Here is a 20289-nt window from a genome sequence, read left to right as displayed (position 1 = left end):
AAACACAAGTCACTAATTGTGAGATAAGTTGGTTATATTTTTAAGTGCTAATTTATAAAAGTTGGAGGTGTTTGAAAATACGATGGAAAATCAATTTTAAATAGAAAAAATAGATCTAATGGTGATTTTAAAAGAATAGCTTAAAATAACTTATTTTAAGAGAAACAAGAGCAAAAATCAGATTTAACAAACGCCTAAAAACACATTATGAGTAAAAAAAGGTCATAATATATTTTTAAAATCATTAATGAATAAGGGTAAATTACAACCACCCCCGATGTATGGTCAAATTACTAAGGTGGTGTTTGCAAATGATTATTTAAAAGCAGAAGTTAGTGATTGTGATTTAAGTTAGTTTTAAGTGCTTATTTCTAAAAGTTGGGGGTGTTTGCAAATATTTCGGAAAATGAACTAAAATTAAAAAAGCAGGGTTAGGGGTGCTTTTAAAAAAATAGCTTAAAGCAGATTATTTTAAGAGAAACAAAAGCAAAAGTTGATTTTGCAAACACGTAAAAACAGATTATGAGCAAAAAAAACTGCATAATCACTTTCAAAAAGCATTTGCAAACACCACCTAAGAAACTTCTCATGTTTGGATAATTACAATTATCCCTCAACTATGAATCTTCTTACACATCCACCATTATGGTGTCACATTCAACATAGTCTTCTAGGTTCCGTGGAATGTTGTCTAATTTGTACACGTTTTGTGCAAAAATACCGTTTCTGATGCACCACAATATGATACTTACAAGTCAAAAAACACATCTTATATCATCTTGCTTCAAAATGTGGAGTTCGAATGTGACAAAGCGGGTACAAACTTGAGAATATTCAAACTATTGCAAACACAACCGAAATGTTCCATACATATATCTTAATTCATTAGCATCGTAAACACAAACTTGAACGCATTCATTAATAGATGAAGCTGGCTAGAGATTGTTTAAAAAAAACATAAAATATAATCTAGAGTAATCATATTTTGACAACCAAACAACATCTACAATCTATTAAAGAAACGAAACAAATAAAGCACAATGAAAATTCTACTTATCGGGATATGATTTATTTCGAATAAAATCTCGAAAAGATTGGCGCGAACGAAACGTGTTACTTTGGAATATGTTGCCAAATGCCAACTTCAAAAGATGGGACGGAATAGTTGCCAATTCCCCAAATAACATGGCATGTTATTTCACTTATGTATCTAATTACCCCATTCGGAAATAAATAGTGTAACAACACTATTTTATTTTTTCTTTCTTTGTATCAATTTTCTTCTTTTGATAAAGTACTCATATTCATAACTATTGTTCTTTTTAATGAATAGTATTTAACTAATTTTTATTTCTTTATTTTATTTACTTTTAAATTTTTTTTGAATTTTTTAAAAGTCGACAACACAAAAAGCAGGAATGAAGAGACAACCCTTTAGTTATATGTTGGTGGAAAATCAATGTTGGGGACCTTTATTTTGTTCATTTGTGTTTTTTGACCCTACATTTAGGGACCCTTGTCTGCTATTACTTTAATTTGTTATTTATTTATTTATTTATATATTTATATATATATATTTTTTTTTCTTTGTTTTATTAGTGTCTTTTAAATTTTCTTTGGAAATTTGAATTGAAAACAACTAGACCTTTGCTATTTTTTGTTGGAAGTGCGTACGTGTTCAGACAAATTACTTGTCACTACCATTCATTAGTGGATGCAAAAAAATTGTCGAATTTCGTTACCCAACGAAGCGATAATGTAGGAAAAAAACATATAGGGATGAAAATCGAACGAATCAGATTTAGAATTGACACTTCTAGAAGAAAAAAAAAGTGAAAAACTGATTCCAATTTCATTCAAAGAATCGGAAAAATTGAAAATTGGAATAAAAAAAATGTCGGAATAGGTTATATGAATAATTGAAACATAAAATCGGAATATATCAATTTGAACAAAAATTGATTATATTATCTATCAAATTTAATATAAAATCCAAGCCAAAGATATTTTCCACGGCTGCAATTTCTTTAATATATATTAAATGTTTTATTAAAATTCAAAGGTTTGGGATGTCACTATCTGCAGCACGGTCCATGCTATTATTCTGTTATTTAATTTTTTTGCTTGAATTATTCCCATAAACCTCCTGAATAATGAATTCTAATTAATAATTGAATCTGGCCTTTCACTATTATATAGTGACAAATTATTTATTTATTGTGTATATATACTAAATTATCTCCTCCATGACCAATTCTTGTTTATTATTGGTCTTCGATCACAAGCACAAATAATGGTTAGAATTAATTGTTTAAATTTTAAAATATGCCAAATTGAATTCGACAACTTATAACACTTTTTTATATTGCAACATCATTTTGTTTAATAATTACTTTTTCAACTACATATTTTCCCTTTTATCTTTTTTCTTAGGTCCACTCACCAAGGTTGCCTCCCTTGTGACAATTGATGTCTTACCAAGATTTTTGCAAATGTGAATAGTAATAAGGACTCTAAATATAACTCAAACGAACTTTTAACGAAGGATCTCAAGTTGCACATCGCCCCCTAGGAATTTTCAATCTTCGCACTTTCCCCCCCTATAAACTTAAAAAATCAGAATGTTTCCTCTTCAGAGTTTTGTTTCAGTTGCACTTTGCCCTAAAATAGAATTGTCGGCGTATTTTTATCAGGATTGTCATTTCATACAAATCCTAATATTTTCATCTTTTCTAACATACGAAATACACAACCGATTTAACTAATTTCAGAAAAAAAAATAAAACATGAGTGCTTTTTCTCTATCAAAACGGATTGTGCCAATTTAAACTTACGAGAATCTTCAATTAGCAGTTATTACAGTGATCCATCCCCAAAACAACGCGAATCCCATCCAAATGGACAAATTCATGACAATTCCGACAACAAAAAAATTCATCGAAAATAATAATTTGGGGTAAAGCGCAACTGAAAATAATAAAGTATAAAAACATCTTAGCTAATTTGAAACACATTTTTTCCTAATTAGTGTTAGACTAATATGTAACACACCATGTGTTGCACCTGATTTTTTTTTTTCAATTTTCACGCACTAAAATGTTATTATTCACACACACATAAAAAAGAACCACATAAAACATTCTCACGTGAGACCTTATTATATAAACATATATATACATACATATATATATATATATGTTATATATAACACTTTTCCAAAAATCCCATTATTCAAAAATCACTTCTTTCAAAAATTACAATGGAAAATTCTCAACAGCTAGCCACAGAGAGCTTCTCCTACAGCTGGTTAACAGACAGACAGCTTTATTCAATCCTGTCCGAAAATTCAATCGATCAAAAAGATCAGAATTTCAAATTTGACGTCCCTTTAACGGAATATTCCTCCACCGTTCACGCCGACGAAATCTTCTCCAACGGGCACATCATGCCGCTCTACATCGACAGGCCATCGAAACCGGAGGCGGCGTTAAGACGAACCACTACTTCGGAAGCCGTGCTTTCTCCGCCTCCCGCGGTCTCGCCTATTTATTACTCGTGCGATTCGTTATCGAAAACGCCGCTCCTCGCGAAGAGAATTACGGAGTGTTTTTTGTTCGAGAAGTGGCGGAAATCGACGAAGAGAATCTTTTTGAGATGCTTTGCGTTCGTGAAGCCGGTGTGTAAATCGAGGAAGAGTAATCGAGTGGATGATCTTGAGAGGAAGGTTTGGGAAGTTAGAAGCTGGAGTAATTCTGTTGAGGCTTCACCTACAAGATTAAGTTCATCAGCTTTTGATTGGTCTATTATTAATAATAATAATAATAATAATATTAATAGTATTAATATTAATGAGAAGAAAATAGGTGGGAAAATTGATTTTAATTATGGGATGAAAAATGCGAAGAGTTGGAGTGGTAGTTCGCCGCGCGTAAGCCCCTCTCGTACGAGTAACGTTTCGTGTGACGTCGAGAGCTCGATTCATGAAGCAATTATGCACTGCAAAAGATCAATAGGTATGTTTGCATAATACATGTTTTCGATTTTTTTATTTTCATACATTTTTTTATTTAAAGAAATTATACATGATGATTAGTGTTTAATATTTGATTCAATTTATTTATTTATTTTCAGAAAAATGAGAGGGATCTGGAATGTTTGCACAGAGGAGAAACGAAGAGATTCAAGAAACGCATGGTTTCGATTTATCAATCTTTTTATTTTTTAACCAGAAAATTCGAATTTCTCGAGTATTGTAAATGTATGTATCTCTGCAGGGAGAAATAAAAATTGTAGAAACAGTTTAGTGATCAATATCTTTTATTTCTCACTCCACATAAATTCAATAATTAGTATTGATCTTGTGAATTTTTTTTTAATATATGTATATATAAAATTAATGATGATGATGAGGCTTAAAAGGGCCCTCACATGTTCCTATTTTAATTTTGTTCCTTTATTGAAATTGTTATTCAATCTTGTGAAGCTAATTCAAAAGTATTGATTCGTGGTCCACCACTCTTGTACCAGCAGACCCTAATATGTATTTCATCATATCATTAAAAGAATGAAAATAATTATTAATTAATAATGCTTTAACATATATACTTACAAACTTTTCAAATTCACTTTGGCAAACATGAATACTATATACTAATTCATGATGGGACTAACTCCATAGTATATAAAACTAGCAGAGGCCTATTGATACACTGCATTATTACATCATTAACTACATCAAAATAATGTACATATAACATGGACCACGGATCGAGGATTCCCGATTCCGCGAGCAATAGAAACGTAAATTTCGTTAACGAAAAAAAACAACATCATTTTTCTTTGTAATTTTCTCGTTTGTTATTGTCTGTTGTTGTGTACACGTACGCGTTATTTGTTGTATTCGTTACTATCTAAAATTAATAAGTTCACATTTAGCCAAAATTGAGGGGGACCAACTCCACAAGACAACCTACTTGTCCTCGCTAAATGTTCGTCAATAGTTTTCTAAACCAAACACCACATATTTTTTCCAGCCAAATTACCCCCCGGCGAAAACAATATATTTTAATTTTCCGAAAAAAAAAGAAGATAAGATGCGTGCACATGTAAGAATTTGGGAATCGAAAGCTTCGTCCCCGGGGCTCGGGGACCAGAGACATTGGTACATATAGCAGCAAGTGTGTCGGAAATGTTCGACTTTTGGGTTTTGGTTTTGCATTTGATGTAAGGACAATACCCGAAGAGATCAACTTCTTGTATGTACATATGTTTTTAGCTGTTTGTATAGCCACGTGTAGGTGTTCGAGTTTCGGTACGTTGTAATTGGAAGTATCGTATGTATGCGAAGAGGCTACGATTTTTGTGTTCTAAGAGTTTTACATGTCCACTCGTTTCGGGACCATTTTTTCGATCTTTATGTGCTGTTTGGAGTTTTGTACTTCATGTGGAAACAAGAAGGGGTAAGGCCAAAATGTTCTTACAGTATTGAAACTTGGGTGCAGTTGTCCAAAATTTTAACTGTTAGTGTAATGCCTAAAATGAAAAAAGGAAAATATTAAAAATTAAATAATAAAAAAATGAAAAAAGGAAAATATTAAACAAAAAAAAAAGGAAAATATTAGAAAACAAAAAAAAATGAAAAAAGGAAAATATTAAAAACTATAAAATAAAAAATGAAAAAGGAAAATATTAAAAAATATAAAATAAGAAAAAAGGAAAATATTAAAAAAACAAAAAAAAAGAAAAGGGAAATATTAAAAAATAATGTCAGAAGTGGGATTTGAACCCACGCCCTCTCTCGAAGACCAGAACTTGAGTCTGGCGCCTTAGACCACTCGGCCATCCTAACTTGTTTGTTTAATTGTGGAACCATTAAAACTTTGTATTATCACTTATTATTTATAATTTCTTTTGAAGTGACATAAATTAGACTTAAGCTTCAGTAGTTTCAGATCTTTCGTCTTTTAAAAATAAAAATTCAAATTTACACAATTTTAAATATACACACATATATTTGATGGGTCCAAACTAAATCAACTAATTTAAGTGGCTCAACAAATCTATTAACAACGTATTTAGATTTAATGGATGGACCCAAAGTTTAGCTTCAACCTAAGTGGCCCGATCCAAGAATTTCACTTAAATGGAACGTAACTGATTTTTCTAATTTTGATTTTTATTTTTACATAGTAATAAAAATTATTTTGTATTATAAATTACTTAATAAAATAAGTTATAGAATAAAAAATAAAAACTTAATTTGATATTTTTTTTAATTTTTGTATGTATGCATTGTTAAATTACTATTATATATATTTTATTATTATATTATAGTTATATTTATATTATAAAAAATAAATAAATAATAGAAAACAACTCGTGAGCCGACGCGAACTTATGAACAACTAAGGATGAACTCGAACTCGAGTTCGTCGGTTCAAACAATTTGAGTTTGATCTCGAGCTCTTGTCTAGCTGGCTCAACAAGTTCACTAACCGGCTCGACTCATTTACAATCCTATACGAGAGTCCCGTAACATTGTAGGAAATTTGCAGCATTTATTAAAAAGGGTAAACTAAAAACACCCCCTAAGGTATGGTCAATTTACAAAAAAACCCTCTTGTTTGGATAATTACATTTACCCCTCAACTATGTTTTTTTCTTACACCTCCACCCTTATGGTGTCAAATTCAACATAATCATCTAGATTTCGTGAAATGTGCTCTAGTTTGTACTCGTTTTGTGTAAAAATATAGTTTCTGATGCACCACAATCTGATATATACAAGCAAAAAAACACATATTATGATCATCTAACTTCAAAATGTAGAGTTCGAATGGGATAAAACGTGTACAAAAGTGATAATATTCTATATAATCTCGAAGATTCCACTAAATTTGAGGAGTTGAGGGGGTGGTTGTAATTATCCAAACAAGATGAGGGTTTTCGTAATTTGACCATACCTCAGTGGTAGTTGTAATTTACCCTTAAAAATTGTCCGATGATTTGTCATTCTTACCCTTCATGCATAAACATCGAGGGATGAAATCGTTTGTGATATTTGGGATTATTTTCAATGTTTTCAGAACCGGACCGGACACAAAACCGGCTAGGTATTTGGGTCACGGTTGGACCGGTTCAACCGGGTCCAACCCGGGTTTTTTCATATTTTATTTTTAATTATTTTATTAATTTTTATACTTAAAAATATTATTTTTCTATATTTTTATATACTAAACTCATCTTTTTACTTTACTAATTTTTTCTTATTTATTTTTTACTAATTACTCATTTTTTCTTATTTATTTTTCTCCCACATTTATTTTCTCTCTTACCTTTTCAGTTTCTCTCTCTCCAAAGTCTCCACCCTCATCTTTCACGCAGTAAGCCCACCTCCCTCTCCCCTCTCTCTCTCTCTCTCTCTCTCTCTCCTCTCTCTCCCTCTCTTTTCTTTTATTTTTCTTTTTCCTTTCCGGCCTCCCACCCCCAAATCCAGTCAAACGCCGCCCAAATCTGTCCAGATCTGCCCATTAAACGGAGTTCACCACTGAGATCTGTCCACCACAGGACCTTCCAAACAAAAACCGGGTTCTTCGTCCGGGTTCCGGTTTCCGGATTTTGGCCGGTTGAACCGGGGTTGCGCATATTGGCCCCGGTTTTTGATTTCCCCGGGTTTTGGTATCGAACCGTTTCGATGAGCTGCCGGTTCGAGGTCGAACCGGTCGGACCGCCAGGTCCGGTCCGGTTCTGACCACCATGATTATTTTTAACTGTTGCTTCTGTTTACCAGTTTCCGGAGTCGATTATTTTTCATTTTCCGGTTAATCAAATGAACCATATGAATCAAATGGGTCGGGCTCCGTTTAATCCGGGTCCTAGGCACTGGGCACCGCCGCCGTTGCCACCTCCACATTCCTCCTTCTGGACTGGATCAAATGTGAGCAGCCACCTCAAAGAACTTCACGATACTATAAAACTCGCCAAAGCAATGTAAGGGCATTTTACATACTTTTAACTCGACGCGTGAATTCGAAGCAGTTACCTTGAACGTGTAATTTAAATTTGATATCCTGTTTTTTTTTTTGAATTTTGGTAGGATAGAAGAAACTGGTTATTTGATTTGGTTTCTATGTTTGGAATTTAATTTCAATTTAATTTGATTTTCGGAACACAAAGGCGAATTTTCTGTTCCTAATAGAACTGGAATTCAATTAGCTTTATGTTTTATCCGATTAATTCTTAGATACTTGAATTAAGCTCAATATGATACACAAATTTGCTCAATTTTATGTTTTATTTATTTTTTATATATATTCTGAGTTGCTTTGTTTATTGGTTTTAATCAAGTCGAACTGAACAGGCAAAAAGAACTGGAGATGTTAACTCGGATGAAAGAAAGCGAAAGAACTATCAAAGGTCCTATTGGGCATGCCGACATATCAATTGATAGGTTCTCTAAGTTTATGAAGGAAAATAAAATCGAACTCGACTTTCAAGAATCTCTATCGCTGAATGCTGCAAATGCCGTAATGTCGAAACTAAGATATCAGCTGGAGCCGTACAGGGTTGTCACGGATGAGAATAGCCCATGGGAGGAAAAATCTGCTGTAAAACGGTTAGCTGATAAAATGGAAAAGTATAAACGAAATAAGCTTTGGCGAAGAAGGAAGAGAAGGCGAATAGCTCAGAATTTAGCAAAGGTAGCAATCACGACGTATTTAGAACGTTTTCAAGTTTTTTTTGCCTACGTTGAATCTTTCGTCTGTATATTTAGATTTGTGATTTGCTATTTATTTTTATTATTTTCAGGAGCGCGAGCAGTTTGATCGATTGGATAAAGAAGCCGATGAGTGGAGGGCTAGGGAGATGGCCAAAGACGCTGCAGAGCGCAAGGTACAAACGTTGCAAGCTATGTTCTGTCTTTACTATGTGATTTATGTTCTGTGGAAGGAGCTTCTAGAATGAACTGTGGGCATGCCGTGTGGCTTGTCTGAAGAGCGTCGGTGCTATTAAGAAATGTTGGTAAATTTGGAGCTATTCATCGGCTTTAAAAAGCATACTATATCCTAATAACTTTTTATAGCCCAGCTTTACACTCTTGATTTCATGAGAACAGTGAAAACGTGGTATGAGTGAGCATAAGATTTCTCGTTACATGACTTTAATCTGTATCAGAGAGAAACTATGGAGTCAAATGAGATGATTCCTATAGAGATAACTATAGGTGATTTTGCATAAGTATCATCCACTTGTTTTTTATGGATTTCAAGAAAGTTAATTTTGTTTCATTCTAGTTTGCGTTTCATTTGCTCTATAGTGGGCGGAGTACTTTATATTTGTATTTTTCAAATCTCTTCGTTTATGCATGTATACAATCTTCTGCATATACGGGCATATTCCATGAGCAATTGTTGACATAATGAAATTGTCGAGGCAAGTAGGTGCTTCTTTTTTACTGTCTTAATCTGCTTTTTAATTTCGCATAATAAAGAGGCATTATGATTTTGCAGGTAGAAAAGATGAAGGAAATAGCCAAGGTTAAGGCAAAAGAAGAAAAGAAACGACTGGAATCTGAGGTGAGAGCTTATCCGAATCACGACTCTTTGTTTATAATTTCTTTTCTTTTCTTCCTTCTTTTATTTTCTGTCTGAAGCTTCTAAATCATAACCGTAAAAATCTCGCTTTTTCAGCTCGAGCTGGTTTTAATCGTCGAAAAGCTGCAGGAATTACGCTCCATCAGAATAGAGAAATTGAAAAAACAAGGTTCAGAAATCGATATCCATGCCATAGATTTAATCCACCTTTTAGTATATAATTAGAAAAGGAACTGAGCCATTACTCAGTATTATAAGAGAAAGGAGAAAACAACTTATCTAACTTATTGATATTACAATATTCAGGTCATTTCTTTCCAGAAGAGGATGACAAGTTTCTCGAACGAGTTAGAGCTGCAGTTGAAGAAGAGGAGCGTCAATCAATGGCTGCAGCTGATACAGATGCCGCTAAAGATGCTATTGCTAATGCCGAGGAATCAAGAAAACACGTCGATAGCCATGGCCCAGACTCAGAACAACTGGGCCTGAGTAATTTCGATCATATTAAAAATCAAGACCAGAACGAGACTGCAAATGAAAAAGATTCGAAATTGGCTGCCACTAAAGAATCAAGAAAAATTGACACAACTGGCAGTTCTTACGATTCTGTCTCTAATTTACCCATGGAATTTTACCATTATTATCATGGCAGTAATACTGATATGGGCACACTCATTGAGGTATTTAAGCATATTTAATTCGACGTATTTTTTGTTTTGCTTTGCCTTACTTATAATCGCTCGTGTAACTTTGACCTTTATTGCAGGTAAGAAGAACGTGGGACGCATATCTAAGACCTGGAGGAAGGTTTGTGAGACCAATCTAACATATTTAGTTTCTGAAGAAATCCTGATGAAATTAACCAGTTCACAAATTTTCTAATGTTTATTATTTATATATGGTCCTATTTAAAAATTAATCTTCGTCTCATTTTTTTTAATTGACGGAACTTGGATGCAGCCGTATACCAGGGCACTGGGTGCAACCGCCACCTCCTGCAGATGAAATATGGGCATCCTATTTGGTGAAACCTAAATGAGTTGCATTGCAATACTCACAAGTGCAAACATTGGATTTTTATTTATTGGTTTTGGTTAATTTCGCCCGAAGAAATGACGTGGAGTGGAGAAAATGGGAAACGGCAAGATTTATTGAAATAGAAAAAACCCAGCAAATACCAGAAGTGGAATTTTCACGTCAAAACGGGATACGGAATGGCATTAAATCTGCAAAAAGAACAATGTAATATTTGATCATTTGCAAATATTTGTCGTCGTATATAAGTTGTTTTTCGTATCACTAGACTTGCTGTATAAACTTATAAGAGACTCTCCAGTATGTCTTCTTGATTGTGAATATAGAATAAGGTTAGGTTAAATTAAGTTCAGTGAAATTTTGTGTCGAATTTTAAGGAGTGCACTTAATTCTATTTTTTAGCAGTTTGAAGGTTCTATTGCTACTGACCCGTTTAAGAAATATATTAACGCAATTAATGACCGTAAGATTTTTTTATCTCGTTATAGTTCTTAAATTAGGGTAAATTACGGCCACCCCTAAGGTATGTTCAAATTACGACATGTATGGGTAATTACAACCATCCTATTAACAATGAATCTTTTTACACGTTAACCCTTGCGGTGTCAAATTCAACAAAATCTTCTAGATTCCGTAGAATATTCTCTAGTTTGTACTCGTTTTGTGCGTTTTCAGTTGCACCATAATTTCATATTTACAAGCCAAGAGACACATTTTATAATAATCTTGTTTCAAAATGTGGAGCTGCAATGAGGTAAAACGAGTACAATTGGAGAATATTCCACATACTCTATAAGACTCCATTAAAGACGTGTAAGAATATTCATAGTTAAAGAGTAGCTATAATAACCAAACTATGAATTTTTTTTTTCGTAATTCGAATCGCTTTAAAATTTTGGCCTTATGAAATTGAACTTAATTGCGTTTTATTCTAACATTAATAAGGGAATTAAAATATTTAAAAAATATAGAATAAAGATATATGAGAAACTAGATGGATAGATGGACTAAAAATAAGGTAGACATCGGCCCATTAATTACTAGGCCTTATATACAACTGGTAGCCCACTTCTCTAACTACTTATTTATTACACAATAAAATTAAATCATCCGACAAATTTCGTGATTTCCAGGTAATAAAATCATGTTTTTATTCCCCTCTTCTCTCTCAGATCTACCAAAGCATTAAACCCCCAAAACGAAATTCACTATTCAATTTCATTCTCTTCAATACCTCCTCTCTACAACAATTCACGTTTCAATTTCTTTCTTCGAGGAAAAGGAAATTAGAAGAGAATATATATTTTTTGGCGCGTAAATCGCTATGCCGATGTGGAATTCGGTAGCTAATTTGAAGGAGAGTCTGAGTAAAATCGCACTCGATGTCTACGATGATGACGACGACGATGAAGAGCTGTCAATGTATACTCCTCCGCCGCGCGATCGATTGAACAACGGGAATTCAGTTTCTGAGCGGAGAATTTCTCGAAGTTTTAGTCGTACGAATACGCCGACGCATTCGCCAGTCGTCAATGGCTTTGATTCCCCTTCTAATCATGAGGTATATTATGACTTATTTTTGTTTTATTGATTTGATCTTACTGTTTATTTCTTTAATTTTTCGTTTTCCCTGTCTGGTTATAGCTTTTGTGTTTAATTGAGAGGAGATGAACTTGCATGATGTTTTAACATCTTAATTCATTGATAACTTCGTCAATCGGAAATCGACAGGATTTAATTGCGAATTGACTAGGTTTTATTGAGGTGCGAATTGACAGGATTTTTTTTGATGGGGGTTGGCAAGTTGCATTTATGGATTTAGGTTATTGGCGGTGGTTTGTGCGATGTTCGAGAATTTGCCGGAAAGGCAGATGAATATTCTGGCTTAACAGTGTGTCTTGTGATAAACCATTCATGTATTTGTGTCTGAAGATGGCTAACTTGATTAACTGTCGGTTATTTGGGGAAAAAAAGTGTGTTAGTTTATTCTGAATAGTGTGTTTCGGATGGATGGTTATAAATAAATTGCAAGGAAAATGTTGAACATCTTGAATCAAATGATGTACGGTAGATTATTGTTTACTACCTCTTCTAGTTTTACTTAGTTTACAACTGTGCGTCATAATATTTCTTTTGTTTTGCAGATGGAACAATACGAAACAGAGATTAAGAGACTTCAGGAATCTGAGGCGGAAATAAAAGCACTATCAGTTAATTATGCAGCTTTATTGAAGGAAAAAGAGGTACATCATTTTCCTGATCCGTATTTCCATCACCCGATCTATTTGTTTCCCTAAACAAGTAAAACAATAAAAAAAGTTGATTCTCGATGTCGCATTCTGTTTTGACATGTTATCATTGCTGTCAAGTGTTTGTTGGTTATACATGGTCAAAAGTAGTTAGTTGTACCAAGCTGTAGATGCTGGATAACTGCTTATGCTACGACATGAAGCTGCATTGTTATTATTTTTACTTTTTTTCGTTAGTAGATGCCACCATCTTTCCATGTAGCGTCTGAATCCTGTTAATCTTGACGTGTAGTTTTTTCCTTTATTTATTTAAAGGGAAAGAAGAAAGAAACAAGGAAAAAAATCTAGATGCAACAAATTGTCTTGGTAAGATTGAGGCGAAATTATGTTCAGATACTCTTAGAAGTTGATGTTCAGAAGCAGCACGAAAGAACTGCAATATTATTGTTGCATTTATGTAACAATATACTTTTAGTCTTTAGATGTGACTAATACTCTCAACCGTCTCTCTCAAGTCTAGCTGAGTAATGCAGTGAGTTAAGTTGTTTAAGGGTGATGTGCTGTTATAGTGTGTAACCAAATATCATATTCTCCACTAAAAGGATGATTTTATTTGCTAGTTATGTGTCCTGGGAGAAGTTTCTTAAGCCCATTGCCTTACCTAACATAGTTGTTCCTCTTGTTGAGAACCGATCTTTTTGCCCTTCACGAGCAAGGGGTGTCAATTGGATTCTTCTTACTACTCATATCATGATGTCCCTTCTGTGATTGTGGCGATACAATAAATGATTTGGTCTCTTTTACTTGAAAACCAACTCATGGTATGTCACTGACTGGCCCCCTTAAGCAGTTTTTTATTTTATGATTTTGTCACAGGATCAAATTTTGAGGTTGAATGAGGAAAATGGATCACTGAAACAGAATCTTCTTACTACAAATGCTGCTCTTAGTGCATCTAAAACGGTTCCTAAGGTAGATCTTCATGATTAGAGAGATTGGTGTTTTTTTTAGAAATAGAGAGACTGGTGTTGACAGATGAGATTCGTACATTTTACTAAGATACTTGTGGTTTTATCAGGGGAGCGGCGATATTTCCCCTAACCGCTACAGTAAAGCTGCAACAAAAATTCGTAGTGCTGGAAGCCCACTAACCAATGGTATTTCACCCAAGCATGATGGATTAAGCAACGGAGTCACTTCAACCAATGCAAAGGTAAGGAAACTGTTCTTTACCAGTTTAAGGAGTTGTATTCTCAATTTATGTATGCATATTGATTTTTTATGTGAAATTATTCTTCTCTTGTCTCAACATCTATCACATTATAAACTCCGTAGTAGCTCTTCATTTTGTCTTCCACAATGACTGAACTTGATGACAGTTTTTTTAATGTCTTATAGGAACTCTCAGATCCAATGGAGGACAAAAATAGGTCCCTCGCGTTGTTGCGAGAAACTCATGAAGCTCAAATGAAACAGGTGATGGTTGAACTTGATAAAGAACGCAGCAAATTAACAAGCATGCAGATGAGATTCCAAGGTATACATCTATTCTTTGAAGATGATTCAGTGCTATGCTCCTCTGGGTAATAAGGTTGATATTTATTCTATTTTTAGAGGAACAGAAGTTGAATGGATCGCTTCAACAGGATTTGAGCTCATTAAAAGATGACAACAATAAGGTGAATCCTTTTGGTTGTTTTTGTTCGTGTTCGATGACAACATAGCATATTTGCCTCGATTTGAAAAATACCGTCTGGAACTGTTTTGGCTTTATCTATGCCTTTTGTGGCATACATCATACTAAATGGATTCACTTTCACTATTTTGAATTTTCTGATTTCCAGATTTTGAGAGAGATGCACCAAATACGTGACCAGCTAAATCAGAAGATATCAGAAATAGGAAGATTACAGCTGGAGTTGCAGAATAGAGATATACAAGAAGCAGATGACAGTGTGGATAAATTGCAAAGAGTAATTGCCAACTTGGAGGATGAAAATAGAAATATCAAGGTCAGTGTCTTACCATAGTTTGTCTAGATTTTGAAAGGAGCATGTTCATGTCTGTGTTACTCCAGCACTCCTTTGCTCGGATCTTTATTTATTTTTTTATCTGTGTATATGTACACATTCATTATACATTCATACAGACACCTTACCATTTTTTCATGGTAGAAAGAAAAAGATGAATTTGAGGCTGCCTTAAAAGCAATTCATTCTTATCCAGTTCGCAAAGACATACCTGGTGATGTAGATCCTTCAATTAAGCATTCAAGTACCATGAATGAGGTAGGTTCTGAGTTATTCAATGTTTGACGAAGATCTGCTTTATTCCTTTAGCCCATTGCGTGTTCTTTTCATCGTTTTCTTTTGCATTCACAGAAAAAAAAATTGAAGCTATTTTCCTCGTTTGTTGCATTGGTCGTCTGCTTATTAGACTCTTATATTTATGCACTTTTAATCTAAAAGGTAGAGTCTCTGCAGGCACTGCCAGAAAAGGAGGAAACGCATCAGGCTTTGCTTAAGCTGGAGAAAGATTTGAAGGAAGCATGCCAAGAAAGGGATAAAGCATTGCAGCAATTGAATCGTCTCAAGCAGCATTTGTTGCAAAAGGTCTCTACATGTGCCTTCACTTTCTTCTTTATGATATCATCAGACTCCAACGGTGATTTTTTATTTATTTTTGGTTATTATGGTGTCAACATATCTTCATTTCCAAAATCTAGTCTGCTAAATCAGAATGTCCTACCTGCCTTATTCACAGGAATCCGAAGAATCGGAGAAAATGGACGAGGACAGCAAGATCATTGAGGAATTACGAGAAATCAATGAACACCAACGAGTTCAAATATCACGCTTAGAGAAAACTCTTAAACAGGCAGTTGGAAGTCAAGAAGAAATAAAAATGTCCAACAATAATGAACTCAATAAGGCTAAAGAAATTACAGATGAGCTCAATAGAAAATTGAGTAGCTATGCGAGCACAATAGACGCCAAGAACATGGAAATTCGAAATCTGCAAACTGCGCTTGGCCAGTATTATGCCGAAATTGAAGCTAAGGTAAAATCTTTTGTAATGGTCGAAAAAATATGAGATGGGAAAGAGGAAGTATATTTGGTTTAGCTTATTTGAATATTTCATTTCAGGAACGACTTGGTGAGGAGTTGTCGGTCGCAAAAGAAGAATCGGCTAGACTTACTAAGCAGTTGAAGGTATAATGTCTTAGCTTGACCATCTTGGTAGGGTTTAACTTCGATTATCACCAAACTGTTGAATGGTCCATGGCGATTAGGAGACAGTTCTTTAGGATTTACAGTTTGCATCCTCATTTCTCTAAAATTCGTTATGCTCTGCTGTATATGTATCCAGGAAGCACATGAACAAGCAGAATCAACAAAGAAGGAAAAGGATGAAATTCTAGCAAAGCTATCACAAGCTGAAAGAATGCTTGTTGATGGAAAAAATAGAGTTAAGAAGCTCGAGGAAGACAATGAAAAACTGCGACGAGCTCTTGAGCAAAGCATGACAAGGTTAAATCGTATGTCAGTGGACTCTGACTTTCTTGTTGACAGGTTAGACTACTGCCAACCTTTCTTTTTCCTTCTCTTTTTCCCCCGAATAATTCAACAAATAGAAAAGTAGGGGAGGGACCCTAGACCATTCACTCTAGTATTGTAGGCAATATTTATTTATTTGTCTATATATATATATATATATATATATATATATGTGTGTGTGTGTGTGTGTGTGTGTGTGTGTGTGTGTGTGTGTGTGTGTGTGTGTGTGTGTGTGTGTGTGTGTGTGTGTGTGTGTGTGTGAATATGATGAATTGTTCATTTGCAGGCGTATTGTGATCAAATTACTGGCGACATATTTCCAGAGAAACCACAGCAAAGAGGTACATGCGCTCCATAGAATCTCACCTTCATAGAAGCCTGAGCTTTATTGATTAAAAGGGAATATTATAACTTATGACTGTCTACAATATTTGTCCCTATTTACAACCTTACATAACGAGTAATTAAATATTTCAGGTTCTCGATCTAATGGCTCGCATGCTGGGATTTACCGACGAAGACAAACAAAGAATAGGCATTGCTCAGCAAGGAGGCGGAAAAGGTGTAGTTAGAGGTGTTTTGGGTTTTCCAGGTCGACTAGTTGGGGGTTTCTTGGGCAGCGGTTCAGCTGAAGCTCATACGACGACTATGGCATCTGATGACCAGGTATTCTCTCTCCTATTGATGCATATTTCAGTAATTTTCTTTTATTTACTTAGGCCTTGTTTGGTTCCCAACATAAGGTTTAGCAAATATGAGTCGCCACAATTAAGATTAGGCAATCTTATGACAACCCAATTTTATAATTGGACTCGGGTAGGTCGAATACACAATCACCCAAACCGAGATTAAGATGTTATTCATAAGTAGTTAGTAGATAATTCATTTAAAAATTGTTTCACTAATTTTTTAACACAAAATAATAGAAAATCATATACTAGCACACTTTTTTGCTAAAAATAGCTGAAATGTTCCGCACAAAAAAATTACTACTTTTAACAATCAAATATATAATCTAGAAGATTTTTATTCATAAGTAGTCAAGAAATAGTTCATCTAAAAATTGTTTCACTAAGTTTTGAATATTTAAGCAAAATTACAAAAAACTGTATGCTATATAACACACATGTTTTTTTGCTTAAAATCGCTGATTTTCAAATAATTTTTTAATACCCAAATATATAGCATAGAAGTTTTTTATTCACAAGTAGTCTTCAAGAAATAGTTCATCTAAAAAGTGTTTCATTATTTTTTTAACATTGCACACGTTTTTTTGGTAAATATTGCTGAAATTTCAAATATTTTTTTAAATATTTTTTAACACTCAAATATATAGCATTGAAGATTTTTATCCACAAGCAGTCAAAAATAGTTCATCTAAAATTTTTTCACTAATTTTTTAACATCTAAGCAAAATCACGGAAAATCGTATGCATAGCTAGCACACATTTTTTTGGTAAATATCGCTGAAATTTTCAAATATTTTTGAACTCTCAAATATATAGCACAGAAGATTTGTATTCATAAGTTTTCAAGAAATAGTTCATCTAAAAATTGTTTCACTAATTTTGAACATTTAAGCAAAATCACAAAAAATCCTATGCTATATAGGCACACGTTTTTTTGGTAAATATTGCTGCAATTTTCAAATATTTTTTTAGCACTCAAATATATATAGCACAGGAGATTTTTATTCATAAGTTTTCAAGAAATAGTTCATCTAAAAATTGTTTCCTAATTTTGAACATTTAAGCAAAATCACAAAAAAATCCTATGCTATATAGCACACGTTTTTTGGTAAATATCGCTAAATTTTCAAATATTTTTTTAATATTTTTTAACACTCAAATATATAGCAGCACAGGAGATTTTTATTCATAAGTTTTCAAGAAATAGTTCATCTAAAAATTGTTTCACTAATTTTGAACATTTAAGCAAAATCACAAAAAAAAATCCTATGCTATATAGCACACGTTTTTTGGTAAATATCGCTAAATTTTCAAATACTTTTTAAATATTTTTTAAGACTCAAAATTTCAAATAATTTTTTAATATTTTTCAACACTCAAATATATGACACAGAAGATTTTTATTCATAAGTTTTCAAGAAATAGTTCATCTAAAAATTGTTTCGCTAATTTTGAAAATTTAAGCAAAATCACAAAAAATCCTATGCTATAGAGCACACGTTTTTTTGGTAAATATCGCTGAAATTTTCAAATATTTTTTTAATATTTTTCAACACTCAAATATATAGCACATAAGATTTTTATTCGTCAGTTTTCAAGAAATAGTTCATCTAAGTATTGTTTCACTAATTCTGAAAATTTAAGCAAAATCACAAAAAATCCTATAATAGCACACGTTTTTTTAGTAAATATTGCTGAAATTTTCAAATATTTTTAATTATATTTTTGAATTCTCAAATATATAGCACATAAGATTTTTATTCATAAGTTTTCAAGAAATAGTTCATCTAAGTATTGTTTCACTAATTCTGAACATTTAAGCAAAATCACAAAAAATCCTATGCTATATAGCACACGTTTTTTGGTAAATATCGCTAAATTTTCAAATATTCTTTTAATATTTTTTAACTCTCAAATATATAGCACAAAAGATTTTTATTCATAAGTTTTCAAGAAATAGTTCATCTAAAATTTGATTCACCAATTTTGAAAATTTAAGGAAAATCACAAAAATCCTATGCCATAGCACACGTTTTTTGGTAAATATTGCTGAAATTTTCAAATATTTTGTAACACTCAAATATATAGCACAGAAGATTTTGATTCATAAGTTTTCAAGAAATAGTTCATCTAAAAATTGTTTCACTAATTTTGAACATTTAAGCAAAATCACAAAAAATCCTATGCCATAGCACACGTTTTTCGGTAAATATCACCGAAATTTGCAAATATTTTCTTAATATTTTTAATACTCAAATATATAACATAGAAGATTTTTATTCATAAGTAGTCAAGAAATAGTTCATCGAAAAATTGTTTCACTAATTTTTTAACATGTAAGCGAAATCACAAAAAATCGCACACGTTGCTGAAATCACAGAAAAATTGTAGACGCATTTCAGATCTTTTTCATGTGACTAATTGATGGTTCCCTAAACTATTGTTGGATGATTTTTGTTTTGCAGTCGTTTACAGATCTATGGGTGGACTTTCTTCTCAAGGAGACCGAAAGAGAAAAGAGGGAGTCGGCAGATGCTCCCAACCCTGAAAGCGCTTCAGTGCCGAGTCCCCCTTCATCGGATTATAGAGGGCCCACCTCAGCTGCTCCGTCAGATAGCTCAAGACCAAGCCCCTACTCCAACCAGAACCAAGCACCCTCATACTCTCGTGGCAACTTCTTTCAACGCGAACATTCTGAATCCGAATTTTCAACTGTTCCTCTCACATCTTCAGAAAGCAATTCCCAAATCTCACGGCTGCTTCCAAGATATTGATCGTTTGTCCAACTTTGACTGTAAATACAAAAAAATTATTGGTACATAATTTTCCGGCATGCCTTGTGTTCTTTCAATTCTTTTTCCCATTTGTTGATTTTAAAGGAATTAAGAATATAGCAAACAGTGGGATCTATATAGCAACTTCCCCAATCAACCCCAGCGTTTTAGTTCAAACTATTTGAAGTTAGATGATCGATGATAGGTTGTTAAAGTATTACATATGCTTGAAATGTATATGTGGACATTCCAAGTTTTATACGGGTTTTGGGTTTTTTTCCAATGACCCCTGCTCTCTCTTTTCCTCCTATGTTTGCATGGCATTGTACTTTGTTTCCACAGGTAGTTTTTATGCATAAAATCACCATCAAGCTAATTTTCATAATGCAAAA

The 20289-nt window shown here is 33.3% G+C and overlaps 3 protein-coding genes and 1 non-coding gene across 7 annotated transcripts; 3 read left to right on the top strand and 1 right to left on the bottom strand.

Annotated features, from left to right (window-relative positions):
• Window positions 1–3207: 3207 nt before the first annotated feature.
• Window positions 3208–4311, top strand: LOC148772496 (uncharacterized). The gene is made up of 2 exons (XM_088814787.1): window positions 3208–4013; window positions 4132–4311. The coding sequence occupies exons 1-2, from the start codon at window positions 3260–3262 to the stop codon at window positions 4137–4139; spliced, it is 762 nt and encodes a 253-aa protein (XP_088670913.1). The 5' UTR covers window positions 3208–3259; the 3' UTR covers window positions 4140–4311.
• Window positions 4312–5764: 1453 nt separating this feature from the next.
• TRNAL-CAA (transfer RNA leucine (anticodon CAA)) lies at window positions 5765–5848 on the bottom strand. The gene has a single exon. It is a non-coding gene; the product is annotated as a tRNA-Leu (tRNA).
• Window positions 5849–7804: 1956 nt separating this feature from the next.
• Window positions 7805–10995, top strand: LOC105963856 (U11/U12 small nuclear ribonucleoprotein). Of its 2 annotated transcripts, none has more exons than XM_088814785.1 (8): window positions 7805–7989; window positions 8360–8699; window positions 8809–8892; window positions 9510–9575; window positions 9690–9762; window positions 9900–10273; window positions 10360–10400; window positions 10554–10995. In XM_088814785.1, the coding sequence occupies exons 1-8, from the start codon at window positions 7829–7831 to the stop codon at window positions 10630–10632; spliced, it is 1218 nt and encodes a 405-aa protein (XP_088670911.1). In that variant the 5' UTR covers window positions 7805–7828; the 3' UTR covers window positions 10633–10995. The 2 variants fall into 2 exon arrangements, with proteins under 2 accessions (XP_088670911.1, XP_088670912.1); XM_088814786.1 differs by having other exon boundaries at window positions 7891–7989; window positions 8347–8699.
• A 696-nt stretch (window positions 10996–11691) lies between these two features.
• LOC105963855 (golgin candidate 4) lies at window positions 11692–20159 on the top strand. Of its 3 annotated transcripts, none has more exons than XM_012988335.2 (15): window positions 11692–12189; window positions 12773–12871; window positions 13754–13849; window positions 13956–14090; window positions 14276–14414; window positions 14492–14556; window positions 14722–14889; window positions 15052–15165; window positions 15361–15489; window positions 15641–15937; window positions 16024–16089; window positions 16247–16449; window positions 16721–16775; window positions 16912–17100; window positions 19589–20159. In XM_012988335.2, exons 1-15 carry the CDS (start codon window positions 11953–11955, stop codon window positions 19895–19897), a joined length of 2301 nt encoding a protein of 766 aa, XP_012843789.2. In that variant the 5' UTR covers window positions 11692–11952; the 3' UTR covers window positions 19898–20159. The 3 variants fall into 3 exon arrangements, with proteins under 3 accessions (XP_012843789.2, XP_088670909.1, XP_088670910.1); XM_088814783.1 differs by having other exon boundaries at window positions 11696–12189; window positions 16247–16407; XM_088814784.1 differs by lacking the exon at window positions 15052–15165 and having other exon boundaries at window positions 11696–12189.
• Window positions 20160–20289: the final 130 nt, after the last annotated feature.

This window comes from Erythranthe guttata, chromosome 2, assembly GCF_056151865.1.
Source record: "Erythranthe guttata isolate IM_541 chromosome 2, IM_541, whole genome shotgun sequence".
Lineage (NCBI taxonomy): Eukaryota > Viridiplantae > Streptophyta > Magnoliopsida > Lamiales > Phrymaceae > Erythranthe > Erythranthe guttata.
The sequence above is the reverse complement of the archived record's forward strand: the minus strand, read 5'-3'. Positions and strand labels throughout refer to the sequence as shown.

Coding starts and splice junctions, on each gene's coding strand:
- LOC148772496 (XM_088814787.1), top strand. CDS start 3,260: ATGGAAAATTCTCAACAGCTAGCCACAGAGAGCTTCTCCTACAGCTGG.
- LOC105963856 (XM_088814785.1), top strand. CDS start 7,829: ATGAACCATATGAATCAAATGGGTCGGGCTCCGTTTAATCCGGGTCCT. Junction 9,576..9,689: donor AGAAACGACTGGAATCTGAG/GTGAGAGCTTAT, acceptor TCGCTTTTTCAG/CTCGAGCTGGTTTTAATCGT. Junction 10,274..10,359: donor ATATGGGCACACTCATTGAG/GTATTTAAGCAT, acceptor CCTTTATTGCAG/GTAAGAAGAACGTGGGACGC.
- LOC105963855 (XM_012988335.2), top strand. CDS start 11,953: ATGCCGATGTGGAATTCGGTAGCTAATTTGAAGGAGAGTCTGAGTAAA. Junction 13,850..13,955: donor CATCTAAAACGGTTCCTAAG/GTAGATCTTCAT, acceptor TGGTTTTATCAG/GGGAGCGGCGATATTTCCCC. Junction 14,890..15,051: donor ATGAAAATAGAAATATCAAG/GTCAGTGTCTTA, acceptor TTTTCATGGTAG/AAAGAAAAAGATGAATTTGA.